Here is a 17538-nt window from a genome sequence, read left to right as displayed (position 1 = left end):
CACACACACACACACACACACACACACACACGCACACACCAGTAAAGCACAGGGTCCTTTGCGATGTGTGCTGTACCTCATGACGTTTCTGAGCCACCTTCTCTGACTTAGTGCTTTAGAAGATGACTTTTACAACTGTGCTCCTTAAATTAACATCCATGATCTGTAGCTTGAACTGGGCAGCCCTAGAAAATCCACATGGATTTCTGTAAAGCTGTTTTTTGAATTTTGAAGTAAGCTTCATTGTGTAACTCAGGGTGGCTTGGACCTTCCTGCCTCAGCCTCTGATTTCTGGTAGATGTACTACTTATTCCTAGCTCATCCTGGAAATTATAATTTCTTTTAGTGAAAGTTTAGGGTTGATGTATGAAGAATGAGGAATAAGGATATGCCAGACAGTATTGGTGCATGCCTTTAATGCAAACACTTGGGAGACAGAGGCAGGTGGATCTCTGAGTTCAAGGCCAGCCTGGCCTACAGAGTGAGTTCCTGGACAGCCAGGGCTACACAGAGAAACCGTGTCTTGAAAAACCAAAACCGGCCGGGCATGGTGGTGCACACCTTTAATCCCAGCACTCGGGAGGCAGAGGCAGGCGGATTAAGTTCGAGGCCAGCCTAGTCTACAAAGTGAGCTCCAGGACAGCCAGGGCTATACAGAGAAACCCTGTCTCGAAAAAACCAAAAAAAAAAAAAAAAAAGAAAGAAAAACCCAAACCCAAACCAAACCAAACCAACAAACAAAAAACAACCCAGCCAATCACCCAAACAAACAAAATAAGATATGCTTTTAATGTAATTAACCCAGATCTTGGCACATTTAAATACTAATTCATATATATATATATATATATATATATATATATATATATATATACTCATTTGTTTGTTTTGTTTCAAGGCAGTCTCACAAAGCTCTGGGTTGGCCTTGAACTCACAGATACTAATAGATATCCTTTAGCTGGAACTAAAGGTATATGCCACTACACCTGGCTTATATACTCTTGTTTATTATTTATTATTTTGCTCTTATACTTAAACATAGTAGGTAGACTTAATATTGAAAGTAGCAGGTAGCCATAACAACATAGTTATTTGCTTTTGTTTAATAATCCCTTTTTCTTGTTTATTGAATAGCACATAAAACACAATATAAGAAATAAATGATGAATCTTTTGTCTCAGTATTTCTTACCAGAGTTTTACAAGGGAAGAAATTACTTTGCTGACCTCTTCTGACCTAGAATAGTGCTCAGAACCTCAAACAGATGTTACCCACGTGTATCCACATGCTGCTTTTAACAGTTACAGTGGACATTCATTTTTCAAGTTTGCTCTCAAGCCACTGCTTCCAGTGAGTCGTTATAATAATGCTCACAGCCATCCTTCATTCTGAGTCAGGGGAATGGAAGAGTCACAAAAGAGAGGAGGCATAGTTCAGTTCAGTTTGGAAACTTGATTACAGATAGTATCCGAAGCATAGTAAGATTAGTCCCATTATAAAGGCAGGTAAAGTGAAAACAGGTTGAGCCCAAATGTAAATGCTGTCAAAGCATGGTATTAACTTGGTTGGGCAAAAGCTGAGTTTCTGAAGGTGAGAGGTATTTTCAGACAGTTAACACCTATTAATACATTGCTAGAAATAACCTCTTCCTGAACAGTGGAGGCATTTCAGAAATGACTCTCCCCTCCCACCCCTCACTATGCACCCCAGGTATTATTTTTGTTTTTTGAGCTATTTTGGCTATTTGGAGATTTTTATTTATATTGTAAAAGTTTTTTAAATAAGTTTTTATTTATATTTCTCTGGTCTTATATTTTCATTGCCTTGTTGCTTCAACGTTTGTTTTTAATACAATTCAAGAAAAGGTGTTTTTACCATAATATGAAAGCAATTCTATGAAGAATTCTAGTTGAATACATAGGGAAAAGAGTCAACTACAAAAAATTAGGCTGGGCGTGGTGGTGCACGCCTTTAATCCCAGCACTTGGGAGGCAGAAGCAGGCAGATTTCTGAGTTCAAGGTCAACCTGGTCTACAAACTGAGTTCCAGGACAGCCAGGGCTATACAGAGAAACTCTGTCTGGAAAACAAACAAACAAAAAAACAAAAAACAAAACAATTAGGATGGCTAGTATAACACTAAGAAAGCATGCACTGTGTGTATTCCTGCGCTCTTTGAAGAACAGTCATAGACTATACCTCTGAGGCTTAGGCTGGAGGTGGTCTAGTCCTGCTACTCTACAGGTACACAAGCTTGGGCTAGTCATGTTCATACTCTGACACCTCCATAGAATTATGAGAATCAGTAAGGTTTCCTTATTGTGTTAAAAACAGAGGTAGGGGCTGTTTTACAGTGATGCTGTAACTAACATGCACGGTGACTGAATATGCAGTGGTGTTTCCCATGAAACCATGAGAGGATTTGGGAAGGAGAGGAGTGGGGACTAACTTAAGGGAAGGTACCTAAGTATTAACGCATTTGAGGGAACTAGAGAGACGTGAGAGAGACTTATTGAATAAACAAGAACAGATAGATGTTGAATTTATTCTGATGGCAAGTTGGTAAGCACTCAGTTGTGAGATTTCATTCTACCTAGCTGCTATCATGGGGTACATGGCCTTAGATGGGTCTTTGTTTGTTTTTTAAATTCTGGCATAGAAACTTTGGCAGATAGTCAGCAGCTAGTTGAGTTAAGATGACAAATGCAGATTGGGAAAACAATTGTAATTTTAACCCACATTTTTAAAAAAAAGTCTAAAATAGTCTTTCCTTCCTGGGATGATAATGTCCATTTATTTTGTCTCTGATCCTGGTTGTACTTACTTCTGATTTTGTAGTTTACCAAGCAAGTCAACCAAAATATTTGATTTATAGTTTATATTCTAATCAGCCAAATATTTTGTGTTTATCATTCATATTTCCCATCATTCTTTTGCAATTTTGGTGCCTGGTTGTAAAACGTTGCTTCACAAATCATTACAAGACACTAGGTACCTTTTCCTAAACATCACTTATGATTTTTGAGAAAGAAATCAGAAACCTTTTGTAGAATATACTTGATATCCTGTAGTTCACATCTGGAAGACAGGCAGACCCTGTGAAGAGGGCGTATCAGTTGAGCCTGAGCTTATCAGATGTATCAACTGAAAGGCCATTCTCACATAGGAGAATTTGCAGGGAAAGAAACCAGCACAGTCTTTGGAGACATCATTTGTGATTGTTATCTTGAGCACATAAGATTCTATATCTCAAGATATCCACATTACCCAGAAACCCAGAGTAGGATTAGAAAACTCAGCCAATAATTTTGAACATCACCATCCCTTTTCCTTCTTGGACAAGGAACTTCATGTTTGCAAGCCTTAGACATAGAGAAATAATCCACAAATGGATAGAGGATAAATACTTTATTAAAAGACAGTAAAAAAAATTGCATGGATTAAATAGAACATTGCATTTTAATAAATATGTCAGAAAAGTTTTAATTACTATTTTGTTGGTATTACTACGACAGAATACCTACTAGAAGCAAGCTAAGGGAAGAAGGACTTACTTTAGCTCACTAGTTAAAGGGGTGATGTCATCATGGTCAGGATGTGGGAACCACATCTGTGGCAGCAGGAGCACAAGCCTCCTGCTCACTTTCAGCAGGTGAAGAAAGATCTCTGAAAGTGAAGCTGACCTATAACCGTCAGCTCTCTCTTGCATCTACCAGGTAGGCCCTGTGGGCAGCAGGCCCCAGTGTCTCCTAAAACACCACCATCAGCTAGGCCTTCACAAATATTTCACATTCAACCATGATGTTATAGTAAGTAAAAATGAGAGAATTAGAGAATTTTGTTAATAATGTATGACATCTGGGCTGGAGAGATGGCTCATTGGTTAAGAGTAATGACTGCTCTTCCAGAGGTCCTGAGTTCAATTCTCAGCAACCACATGGTGGCTCACAACCATCTGTAATGAAATCTGATGCTCTCTTCTGGTGTGTCTTAAGACAGTGACAGTGTACTCATAATAAATAAATAAATCTTTAAAAAAATGTATAACATCATGATAAAATGTTTAATAAAATAGTGATAGGAGATCTGATACTAGTGATGTTCACTTTATTCATTTATTTATCTTTTTTCTGTTTCAGGGTTTGAATATAATCTTTCATGTAGCTTTGGCTCTTCTAAAGGTATGTCTGTTTTTATCTTAACTTACCAAAATATTTTACCTCTTTTTCTTGTTACTGGAATCATTCCATGTAGAGCCTGTGACTCATTTTAGCCTCTGTAAAATTTTTATTTGCACGTGGAAGTCAGAGGACATCTCTCAGGAATCAGTTCTCTCCTTTCACTGTGGGATTCAAAGATTGAACTCAGGGCATCAGGGCTGCACAGCTGTCATGCTGAACTAGCCCGCTGGCACAGAGAAAGATGACATTTCTGAGAAAGTCTGATCCTTTCCCTGGCATATTTTTTAAATTATCATTTATTTGGTGTTTGTTTTTCTTAAAGTTTGTTTAATCTTGCTAGCACTTATTCCATAAACATAAAAGATGCTTTCATTCATACGAGCTAGGTAATCTGAGGCAAGTTAAACCTATTTTCTGTCAAGATGAAGCCACTTTTTTTTCTAAAAATACTTCTAATCATAATAACATCTCTGGAGGTACCTAAACCTATAATTGAACTATTTAAAAACTTCTATAATATACTAAAAAAGAAACTACTATATCCCAATTTCCCATTCTTTCTCCTGATGGCTGGAAATATATGACACTAGAATTCAATTATTATAATCACCTTGCTTAATTTTATATCAATATATCAATATAAGCCCTAACAGTCTAGTAACAGTAAGATATTCACTACAAAGCTGATTAAAAAAATAACCCAGAGAAGATCAAAATTACCTTTCTTTTCCCCAATAAGATTGTGGTTTAATCACAAACTTTAATCAGGACAGAACCAGTTTTACTTTCAGCCTTATTTAGTGACCTTTGGTAAATTAAGTACTTAGAACTTTAGTTTCAAGAAAATAATAAAATTAATTTATGATATTATAATTAATAATATCCATGAAATTTCTAAGTAACTGTCTAGGCATTTACTACCTAAGTAACATTAGCTGTCATTTTATTATTACAGTCATGCCCTCTGGTCCTCCCGACTGGAGCAGGTGCTCTTAATACTGGAGCCATCTCTCCAGCCCTGACTTAAACTGTTTTCATAAAATGGTAGAAATATACTTACTCAGTTCTTTCATAGAATTGTGAATCTTTGATTACTTTCTGATATTAAAATAAATCTAAACTTTATCACATACCCTCTCAAGAAGGCTAGAATAAAGCTTAATAGTGACTAGTTAGGGAAAACATCTTACGTGTTTGAGACTAAAACTATCATCAAATCATAAGCATGTACAAGTAAGTCCAACAAAGTTCTGCCTTTTGCTATAGCTTCTTTTTTCTCTTTTTTGCCCTCAGGCATTATGAATTTTCCAAAAAGTCTTTTCTTATGTTTGGTAGCTCATTTACTAATGTTTAGTTCTTTATACAACACAATGCTATCGCTCTGGACATAAGGCCTTTACTGCGTACCAGCTTGATACTGCAGCTATTGATTTAATTGCTTCCTTAAGCAGCACATTGACTTGTTTGTAATATTTTTAATTTTAGTATTTTAACTCAGGTATAGCCTTGGCAGAGGACATTTTTTGGCCTCTGAGTAGAAAGGCATCTGTTGTCTTCTTTAGTGATACATGAACATCCTTAAAACATCATATTGCAGGGTTAGGGTAGTTAGAAATGATAAAATAGGAACTACTGGTAAAGTAGGGCCCTATGCTTGTGACCACCCTGAATGAATCCTGAAACTGACTCTATACAGAGATGGAATATGTGTGACTACATTAAAGTGAACACCATCCATCTAGTTACCCACCTGGCAGAAGGAGCATTCAAACGTACACAATACTGATTGAGTTCTCATTTCTTACATGTCAGAAAAGAGAATGTATATATGTTTATATAGAAAGTTAAAACCTGACTACTTTACAGTAGCTCTGAGCCTGACTGAATTTTGAGTAGATACTTTCCCTGTATTAGAAGTGATTTCTCGTGCATCTTTTGTGCTGTGAACTAGCATAACCACAGGCCCGGGTGAGAATGGAAGAGGCTGAAGCCCAAGGGTGCCTGAAAAGTTGTATGTCAGTAATGACAAAGCTCGAGGTAATTGCTTTGATTTTTATTTACTTCCAGCACATCCTAATTGAACATACTCATAGGAATTTTGTGATATTTTCATACACGTGTATAATGTACTTTAATTATGTTATATGGCCATGCTTCACCCAGTTATGCTGGCTGCCCTTCCCCCACACTGCTGTTCCCTCCCTCTCTAATAGTCCCCTTTCTTTCATGTTCTTCTTATAACAACTATTTTTCATATGGAAGAAAATATGCAATATTCATCTTTTTGGGTTTGACAGATTTTTCTTAGTGTAGTGATCTTCAGTTCTGTTTATTTTCTTGAAAATGACATAAATCCATTCTTTACAGCCAACAAGTCCATCATGTGTCTTTATTCCATTTTCTTTATTGTCTGTTAGTGAGCACCAAGACTGATTCTCTATCTTGTCTGTTGTGAATAGTGTCAGTGTAAACATAGATGTGTACATGTCCATGATGTGCTGCCTTGGATTTCTTCAGGAACATAGAACTTAACAGTGGTCCAGCTAGAAAGTAGGGCAGTTCTGTTTTCAGTTTGTGAGAATTTGTCATATCATTGACCAGAACGACGGTGTTAGTTGGCATTCCTAACCAGTGGTGTATTAGGGTTTTCTTTCCCTCTTCATCCTCACCAGGGTCTTTTAGTTTAGTTTAGTTTAGTTTAGTTTAGTTTAGTTTCTCTGTGTGTATGTTTGTTTGAGACAGGGTCTCACATATGTATGTTGTAGTTAAGATCATGTAAATCAGTGGTTATCAACCTTCCTAATACTATGGCCCTTTACTATAGTAGGTTATGGTTGTTTTGACCCCCAACCATAAAATTATTTTTGTTGCTATTTCATAATTGGAATTATGCTACTGTTATTAATAATAATTAAATATCTGATATGAAGAATACCTGATAAATAACCCCTTTTGTGAAAAGGTCATTTGACCCCCAAATGGGTTGTGGCCCACATGTTGAGAATCACTGATATAGACATTGGAGCCAGACTATTTAACTTCAAGTGTCATCTCCAAAAAATGTACCCAATGATGTATCTAATTCAGCCTCAAGAGTCTACAAACACTTTGCTGCTTCAACATTGTTTGAAAATCCACGTTCACAGTCTCCTTAGACACATAGCAACCCAAACTCTCAGCTCCATAAAAAGAAAAAGTCACAACAAAAGTTACATGCCTCCCAGATAAATTGGGGACAGGAATATAAGAGTAGTAAGAAATCATCCCAAAGTAATACCAAAGCCAAGCAAAACCTGCACTAATGCTTAAATCTGTGTCTGGTTGATCTACACTGTGGCTTGTGAGGACCTGTGAGTAAAGGCACCATCACTCCTGCAGCCCTGCTGATGGGCCATAACACTGACCCTTCAGGCTGGCCTTTGCTCTCCATCTACAATCTCCCTTAGCATGTCTGGTCATTGGCATCCCCTCTGCCTTCCTGAAATCTCCACTGCTGCTTCAGCCTCTCGAAGCTTCAATCTCCATCCTCTGTGGGACTTCCCACAGAGATTCTGTGCCTGCAGGACACTTCCCGGACTCCTGGGCTTTCCTCTGACATCTCAGTGAAAGCCCCCCGATGCCATAGTTCTTACGTGCTTAATGACTGCAAAACCAGCCTTGCTTGAATATTGCCATGCTATTCCTGGATCCACTTACACTGTGACTGGCCTTTCAGCTAAGTATGAAGTAAGTTCCTAGGTTCATTGGCTGTACAAAGCACCCTGGATCTTATCTCAGGTCTTGGAATCAGATTTTTATATCTGCATCTGTGAGCGTGTGACAGAGAGTATGGTCCTGTAGAGTGTTGAGATGCTCTTGGGACAGCTATCCTCTTGTGCACACAGATATCCCTTGGCTTTTTTATGTTATAGTAATTCCACATTCCTTGCCCCAAACTACTTTACACATATGCTCTGTTTCTAGCTGAACTGCATATTAAAAAAAAAAAGTTTTACTCCTCCCCTGTTTGTCTCCCAGTTGGCACTGTAAATATGGATGAATTAGTGTCTGAACGCCTTGTCACCTTGAAGGTCCCTCTTTAAGGACACTCTTCATTACTTTGGTAATAACTAGCTTTTTGTGGTAAATATTTGAGAGGAATTATTTTTTAAAAGACAGGATTTAGGCAGACAAGACAGTTGATTGCCACCAAGCTTGATGACCTGAGTTTGATCCCTGGGAACCATATGGTAGAAGGAAAGAACCAACTCTGGCAAGTTGTTCTGTGACCTCTATAAGCCTACTGTATCATACATACAAGTTGCCCTCCACAAGTAAAAAAATAATTCAGAAAAACTTTTAGAAATTTCCTCCAAGGTTGGTTACATAATTGCTTTGAGACGGAGGTGAATTACAACTTAATGGTGGCCTAAACACATGGCAAAGGTGTCTCACCTAGGAATGGCCAGAAAGCAGGGAAAGACAGAAAAGGCTCCAGCTAGGGCTACAGCCCCAACCAGTCTACTCTTTCCAGCAGGCCTCACTGCTGAGAGTTTCCACAGCCCTCTGAGGCAAGGTAGAAAGTCTTGGTGACAGGAGGGGAAGAAGCCCCTCCCACAGAGTCCGGCTGGAGCCCCCACCAGCAGAAGTGGCAAGGATTCCAGCACAGTAACCAGTACTTACAGCCTTTCTCCCTTCCCAGCGGTAAACCTGCCAGAACTCCGTGAAGGTGTCTCCTGAGCCACTTGTCGAAAGAGAATAAAGGGAGGATTTCTTAGCAGGCTTTCTGAGATATACGTAAGAGCCACCTAATGCTGGATATGACTAATTCTAAACTGACTAACTGTGGCTGTCTCTTGAGGAGCCTGTACTCACATTTGAGTATGACTTGCTTTCTTCACCTCTTCAGCAAGCCCCACAACCATGCTATCCACTGTATTTTCCCTTCTTTCCCTCCTGACCCTCATGTGTAAGACTATATTAAAATACCTCTAATAAGTCTCCCACTCTGCTTAGTTGTAAAGTGGCTAATTCTGAATTTTTTTTTCTCAGTGTTGGTACTACAATTCTGGTTTGGCTGGAGTTGATACCCCTAAAAGCTTAGGGGAGCTCTAACTGCTGAGGGTGAGCATATGGATCTATGTTTCTGTTCCCTCACAGATGACAGTCCCAATAGTACCTTCAAGTTATATGTAAATCTATCATGGATTGATCCATTAACTAGGACAGCGCCATTGTGTTCCAGTCTCTCAGTGATTAGCTGCACCACATGAAACGAAGGCTTCCACATGAGCCTTTTGTGGGGATACTTCATACCCAAACCACAATAGCCTTACTCCCGATCCCACAGAGTAGGAGGGTATGGATGGACAAAGCGGAGCTAATGTGGTCTCTGCCTAATTTCCAACAGAATCCCCACTCCCTTTTGATGTAGCCTTTGCTGCCCACATTTCTATCAGGTTTCTGGTCTTCTAAGTCCTCACTTGAGTCACTTACATCATTCTAAGCTCTCTAGAGCCTCCAAAGTTGTCCATATTTCTCCTGAAAAGTAATCCCAAAGCTTCTCCCATTGTCCATCATATAGTAATGGCAATGACCCTACTTCTTAGAAACAGTTTTCTGACAGACAGCCTTCAGGCATTATAACAAATACTGGGGATGATTCTAAGGAGAAACTATTTAGTTTTGATCCTAATGTGTACTAGTCCAAAACTGATTGGTCCTGTTGCTTTCGAGCCTGTGGTGAGGCAGCACCACATCACAGCCAGAGCATCTAGCAGCAAAACTGCTAGCATCAGAACAGGGAAGCAAAGGAGAGTACAGGGAGTAGGACCCCAGTCTGCTTCAGCAGCATATCCTTGGTGTCCTAAATATTCCAGTAGGTTCTATCTCTTAAAAGATACTGCTCTCTGAGGACCAGGCCTCTGGCATACACTTTTTTTTTTTTCTAAAGATTTATTTATTTATTATATATAAGTACACTGTAGCTGTCTTCAGCCTCACAGAAGAGGGCGTCAGATCCCACTACAGATGGTTGTGAGCCACCATGTGGTTTCTGGAATTTGAACTCAGGACCTCTGGAAGAGCAGTCAATGCTTTTAGCTGCCAAGCCATCTCTTCAGCCCCTGGCATACTTTTCGAAGGGACATTCTGGATACAAGAATAAGGCATAATCTGTCCTCTGTTAATGTCTTTATATAGCCAAAGGAGAAATAAAGAAATGGACTTACTAGAGAACCAACAGTTACAGAATTAGGAGCTGTTTGTGAGAGGTACGGGGACTCAACACACACACACACACACACACACACACACACACACACACACACACGCGCGCGCGCGCGCGCGCGCGCGCGAGTTGTTTAGCTCCAGGCTGATGAGTTGATTATTCCTTTGACCTTCCAAAGGATAATTCCCACTTCCCATCCTGCTGCCCTGGAGAAGGACTAACATGTTGCAGATGTTCACCTGCACTGTAAAACCTTACTTGAATGCCATATGTGTTAGGAGAGGCGCACATGCTAAAACTGGCAGTGAATTTTTCATCTCCTTGGCATTTGATGAAGTACTTTAGAATTCAGAGTTCTTATTTCTGTGTTCAGAGATGGTAGCATAAGAAAAATTGAAGATTTGGCTGTATTTTCTTCAGTGTTTTAGTTAGGTTGGAAAGCCCTGGGTTAGAGAGGAAGCTGCAGTGGCTTTTGCTTGCAGCTCAGGTTCTTTGATTATGATTTTTCCTTTGCTGAAGGAACAGCTGCTCTCCTGCTGGTGGCAGCAGGGCTCTACGCATGCATGGAAATGGTTTAACCAAGCACTGTTGCCTCCTCTAGTTTGTGTCTCCCCTAGTGATTCAACCTCTCTGTATTTTAAGTGTTTTATATTTTAATCTAATGTACCCTCCGTCTTATGATAGATCCATGCTAAACACAAACCAACAAATACATATAGAGCTTCTAGTTAGTGTAGAATTCTCAGGTAACTTTGTTTCAGAAGTAATGATGCTGTGAAGTAGGGATCTGAATCAGGGAGAGCCGTCACCACAGTGCACGCCCTCTACTTTAAGTGTACTGAGGCAGTCTTCCATTGCTTATTTCTCATTAGGCAGTCATAAGTGCCCGGAATCAAGGGGAGCTTTTAGTAAGCATGTCCTTGTTTCAAGCAGCCAGTAATTAATTTGATCTCAGTGTACCTTAAGAAATATGAGATCATTTGGCAGAGACAGAATCAAAGCTCCCTGCCCCACTTTTGTGAGTAAAGTAAATTCTCAGCATAAAGTCATTCAAGCTTTCAACCCCCTACTTAAACAACCTTTCATCCTTATCTTCCACTTCTTTGCACCATTCTGCCTGTTAGTATGGATATGTTCAGCATTCATTCCATGGTCAACTACCCACCTATGTTCTTGGTTCTGTCTTCTCTGCCTCACTTTCAAGAAGCCTGTCAGAGTAGGCTGGCTCAGGTATTCAACAGACATTCTGAAAGGACCTATTTTGCTCAAGTCCTAGGTTAGCAGTGTATGGTGAGGTAAGAGATAAGATCTGGTGTTGTAAAGTTGTTGTAGTTGTAGTGGAAGAAGGTGGTGAGTGTACAATTATAGTTGTCCTGTCTTTTAGGGAACTCGTGGGCCAGTCACAGTGCCACACTCCTTTAATCTCAGCACTCAGGAGGCAGAGGTGGGCAGAGCTTCACTCCAACCTGATCTCCATAGTGAGTTACAGGCCACCAGGGCTGCCTAGCAATATTGCCTCAAAAAATAAATAAATAGATAGATAGATAAATAAATAAATAAATATAGGTGCAAGGTTGGCAGCCTAAAGACAGGTTGCCAGCTTTATTCTGGGAATACCAGGAAAGATTTTTTTAAAGATCGTAACTAAACTAAACAGAGACTTTTAGACAGGAATAACAATATGCAAATGTTCACAAAAGAAGACATTCAAATAGCGTATAAATATTCAGCATCTCTAGCCATCAGAGAAATTAAAATTAAAACTACTTTGAGATAACATTCATCTCAGATTGGCCATCATTAAGAAAAACAAATGAAGGGCTAGAGAGCTGGCTCAGTAGTTAGAGCAGTGGCTGCTCTTCCAGAAGATCCAGGTTCAATTCCCAGTACCTACACTGTGATTCATAGCCATCTTTAACCAGTTCCAGGGGATCCAACTCCCTCTTCTGATTTCCACAGGCATGTACATTCAGCACAGACACACATACAAGCAAAACATTCATAAAATAATATAAAATATTTAAAAAGCAGGAACAAGTTGGCTGGTGAGATGGCTCAGTGGGTAAGAGCCCCCGACTGCTCTTCCGAAGGTCCGGAGTTCAAATCCTAGCAACCACATGGTGGCTCATAACCATCAGTAACGAGATCTGACGCCCTCTTCTGGAGTGTCTGAAGACAGCTACAGTGTACTTACATATAATAAATAAAATAAATCTTTTTTTAAAAAAAGATTTCATATTTAAAAAAAAAACAGGAACAAGTAACATGGGGATGTGGGGAAATAGTAACCTATAGTCCACTGTTGTAGCTGTTATGGTATCAGTGTGAGGGCATCTCACAAAAACTAAAAATAGGGCTGGAGAGATGGCTCAGAGTACTGATTACTCTTCCAGAGGTCCTGAGTTCAATTCCCAGCAACCCATGATAGCTCACAATCATCTGTAATGGGATCCGATGCCCTCTTCTGGTGTGTCTGAAGACAGCGACAGTGTACTTACATACATGAAATAAATAAATCTTAAAAAAAAAAAAAAACAACTAAAAGTAAAACTATTACATGACCCAGCTGTACCACCCCTGAGCATGTGCTCCAAGGCCTCTATGTCCTATTACAGAGATATGTGCTCATCCTGGTTGTCTTCACTGTAGCAAGGAGATGAAATTGGGCTAGATGCACATGGACATAATTGATTATGAAAATGTTATAAATACAATGGAGTTTTATTCTGCCTTAAAGGAAACGAGTTATGAAAATTTTAGAAAAATTAATGGAACTGGAAAATGCTGTGTTAAGTCAGAGAACCCAGATTCAGAAAGACAAATACTGTGTTCTCTCATACATGACAATCTTAGCCTCCATCTGTTAGATATGTGTGTTCAGGACAGTGGAGGCCAAGAAATAGAAAGGGGCCCCTTAGAGTGGGGAAAGTAAGAGAGAGGATTTCAGAGAGAACACGAAGAAAGCAGCAGAACAAAGTGGAAGCGGGGTGAGCGGGGACAAAGAGTGCAGCAGGGAAGAGGGGAGACAGTGAGGAGAGCATCAACCACGTGGAGTATGAAAGCCACATGTGCAAACTGCTACTCTGTAAACTCATTCAAGTAAAATAGATAAGAATAGAATAAGTCCTTAGGGAAGCTGGCCTAGCTGGGTCCTTTACTGTGAGGTGCTGAGGTCTTTATACTGCTGCTGTCAATTTGTGCGTTTTCATCTGAAACTAGATTTAAAAAAAATTATTTATGTGTGTGAGTGCTTTGGCTACACATATGTCTGGGCACTGCATGTATACATTGTCCATGGAATCCAGAAAATGGAACTGGATCTCCTGGAATTGGTGTTATGAGTGTGTGTAAGCCACCTAGAAATCCCATTTAAAAGCATGTTTGAATGTAACTAGTATGCTGTAGTTTTCTAATGCATACATGCACTATGCTTACTCTATCTTATTTAGACACACACAGACACAGAAAGAGAGAGAGAGAGAGAGAGAGAGAGAGAGAGAGAGAGAGAGAGAGAGAGAGAGAGAATGAATATGTTGAAGTTATTCAAAAAACAGCTGACCTCTGTTATATAATTTTATTTGACTTGTACTATTGTGATATCAATTGATTCTCAAAGTGAATCATCAGATTGTTGGTTGCATCACTTAGTCTATTGCCTATTGAAAAGTAATGCTAGTAATCCACACAGTTAAAGAGGGTCATCACAGCTTATTGATCACTGTCAGTCTTTAACAAAAGTCCTAATTGTGTAATGATGGTGTAACATTCCAGCATTTACAGTTTGTGAGGTGCACCTAAATGCCTTTTATGCAGTTGTTATAAATAATAGCAAGGGCCCTTGTCTCCTAATAAGTACCTGAAGTGTACTAGATGCTGTGTCAAGCACTTTTGGAATAATCTTTCTGATTTTACATTTAATACAATATAAGATTCACCATTTTAATGACTTTCATGTGTGCAGTTTCTGTACTTGACGGCATTCCCATTCCCACACAATACTAGCAGTTATTCCCAGTCTTCTTCATTGTCCCCAGCAGGGCTGTGCAGGTCTCACTCCTCTGCCTTCCCAGTCACCATTCTGTATCCAGTCTTGTGATCTTGACTCTTTCAGGTACCTAATATAAGTGTAATGACAGTGTTTGTGCCTTTCGCATAGCCCTTGATTCTAGCAGTCTTAGTACTGTTGGAGTGGAGTTTTATGAGTTAGTGTATGGTCTCAACTGACTCAAGGCATCGGTCCATCTAGGCAAGTTATACAGCAGAACCACAGTTGATTCTGTCTTCCTATGGAGCTAGTGTTTGCAACCTTAAGCTATGGTGTGTGTACATGTTTTAAATCTTATAGATACTCTATTTAAAAAAGAGACTTTATGTCTCACATGATACACCTAGTAACTCTCAGTCAAAATTTTCATCTTGTACAGCAGGAAATTCTGAGACTGTAGTAAAATCAACCTGTTTCACAAGTATTGCTTTTATATGACAGTGAAAAGAAAGCTTCTAGTGAAATTATTTAAAGGTTATATGTTTAAGATTGTCCCTTTAAAAAAAAAAAAAAGTCCCTGGTTGAATAGGATAGAGATAGAGAAACCAAAAGCCATTCATTATATGAACAAATAATTGAATTCAGACTGCTGAACTCACTGTCATAAAGGATCATAAAATTAAAATACTCTCTGCTTTTGACTGGCTGGAGTGATGTTTGATAGCTAAGTTAAGCTAAGCCAGTGTCCTTTCTCTGTCCTTCTTGAATGGCGTGGGTGCTGTAGTCACATTTGGCTTTTCCCGGCTTTCCTGCGCCCGTCACTGTGTGTAAGCTCGTCATCATTCTCAGAAGACTTTTGTCAGCGGCTGTCACTGCTCCAGAAGTTCGCATGACACTTTATCTGTGCGAATTGCTAGCACTGCTTTTCAGCACAAAACAGACTAATTTTGTTCACTAGGGTGTTGACAATTTGATGACTCACTTGGAAAATCAATTGCTGTCATCACAATGGTGTAACCAGTCAGAGAAAATGTAACTGAAACATAAATTTATCTGATACTTGGTTTGTGCATGTTGAGAAAAGGCTTGAATTTTACTAGAAATATAGCAACCAGAACTCTGGCTTGCTGCTTCTCTGCTCTTGCTTTCCTTGGACTGTAAGAATTTAGTTTGGAGAAAGTTAAATAAATTTAGAATAAAATCCTCCATTTTTAGCATTTATAATTTTGAGAGGTTTATGTTGTGGTAAATCTCCAACCCAAGTAAGCCCAGACAATGAAAACACAACTCAATTAATATGAATACATGCTGTGCGCCTAGGTTGGGCAGATCTACCATTACACTACCATCTTCCCCATATAGGAGACCCCTTAGAACTTGCGATTTCTCCAGGCCACGTGCTTCTGCTGCGCTTTGCTCTTCCTCCTCCTCTGTAGTCCTCTCTCTCCCAAAACATTCAGCTCTACCTTCCCCTCTTTCTCCGCCCAATCACTGGCATCCGCAATAGGTATATTTTTTTATTTTAAATATAAAATTTTAAATATAAAAGTATATTAAAAAGGAACTATAAAAAGGTGGTTTAAATAGATAGCATGCTCTCTCCTAGAGCCCAGTGCAAAGAATTTGCCTAAAAAGTGGTTGTACCAGCTCCCTGCCCTCTTTCAGACTCCAGCTCTATGAATGGTTTTCTTCCACAGCCCACTAGGGCATTGTCTTCATGTGCTTGTTAAAGCTAAGTCATCCCCACATCCACTTCCCATTCACAGGAAGAGGTAGTGGAGAACAGGCAGTTTCTGTTTAAGCAAATAAATTAATATTACACTTTTATTTACATTACTTGGGCAAAGTTTTGTTGATGGCCACACAACTGTGGGGGAACTGGGAAGTATAGTCTTTACTTTAGTATTCATATGTCCTATTACAGTTCTAATCTGTATAGCAGGAAGAACACATTTTCATAGAGAATAATTATAATCTGTCATATTCTACTGCACTGACTATTCAGTTTTCATGACCAGCTTTATCCCCATACAGTCACTTCCTCCAGTGGAGACATTCCAAGGCTCCATTTAGTTACTTCAAAGTCATGGAGAGTAGGTAACTTGGATGTCTGTGTTGGAAACAATGGAATGGTCTACAAGGCTTAGAGTCCTGAGATTAAAGAGCCACAGATTACATTAAAGATCTAGTTAAGAACAACTGACTGGGACTTGGAGCTATGTGGTAGCCAGCAATGAAAACCACTGGATTACTCACCAAAGTGTCTTTAACCAGTTTCTGATAGAACTGAATGCTTAACATGAGCAGAAAATACCACACTTCACAGACGTGGACAAGAGATAATTGAGCAATTGAGGGAAAGTTCAGAATTTACAAAAGTCAGGTTCCTTTCATGAAATTAAAAGGCAATTTCAGCCTAACCAGTGCAGACAAGACAAGTTGTGACCTTCACAACTGCAGCCAGAGTGTTTACCACTCATAACTGTTTTGCCAGGTGAGTATCCCAGCTAAAGAAAAGACCATAGACCCCAGCTCTGGGCCTGGCCTTTCACAAACTTCAGTGAATGGAGAAAGAAATAAAGCACATGGTTTTAAATTGCACTTGAAAGCAGAGGGAGGTGGATCTCTCTCTGAGTTTGAGGTCAGTCTCTCCACATAGTGAGTTCGAAGCCAACCAGAGCTACATAGTGAGTCCCTGTCTCAAAAATAGATAGATAGATAGATAGATAGATAGATAGATAGATAGATAGATGATAGATTGATAGACAGATATAGATAATAAGAAAAGAAATGAAATAAAAATTATGCCCAACTCAAATGCCATGTGACTTCAGTAGAAAAAATATGAGGAAGAAGGGTGCTAACAATCTGAGGCCAAGAGGAGCCAAGAGGAGAGTAGCTTAGAGGCCCTGTGAAGAAGAGTGATCTATTCAGCCCCTGATACCAGGAGTAGCAGTAGGTACATGTGATAGGCTTTTGCTCTCTCTGGGTGATGCAGATAGAAGGCCTGATTAGACCATATTGAAAGGATACAAAGGCAGTGCTCCCACACCTGTTCATCAGTCCCAGAGAAAGGGGCTGAGGAAGTCACTTCACGCATCTGGCCTAGTGTAATGGTTTGTATATTTTTGGACCAGGGAGTGGCACCATCTGGAGGTGTGGCCT

General features: G+C 39.5%; 1 protein-coding gene across 2 annotated transcripts in view; it reads left to right on the top strand.

The window, feature by feature from the left end:
• Positions 1 to 17538, top strand: part of Rabgap1l (RAB GTPase activating protein 1 like) — a 548268-nt gene that overhangs the window by 373768 nt on the left and 156962 nt on the right. For both annotated transcript variants that reach the window (XM_021197282.2, XM_021197283.1), the window contains exon 18: positions 4139 to 4180. In XM_021197282.2, the coding sequence (XP_021052941.1) occupies positions 4139 to 4180 (42 nt within the window). The remainder of the gene's footprint in view (positions 1 to 4138; positions 4181 to 17538) is intronic.

This window comes from Mus pahari, chromosome 5 (genome assembly GCF_900095145.1).
Source record: "Mus pahari chromosome 5, PAHARI_EIJ_v1.1, whole genome shotgun sequence".
NCBI classification, from domain to species: Eukaryota; Metazoa; Chordata; class Mammalia; order Rodentia; family Muridae; genus Mus; species Mus pahari.
This window is presented reverse-complemented; position numbering and strand designations above follow the sequence as displayed.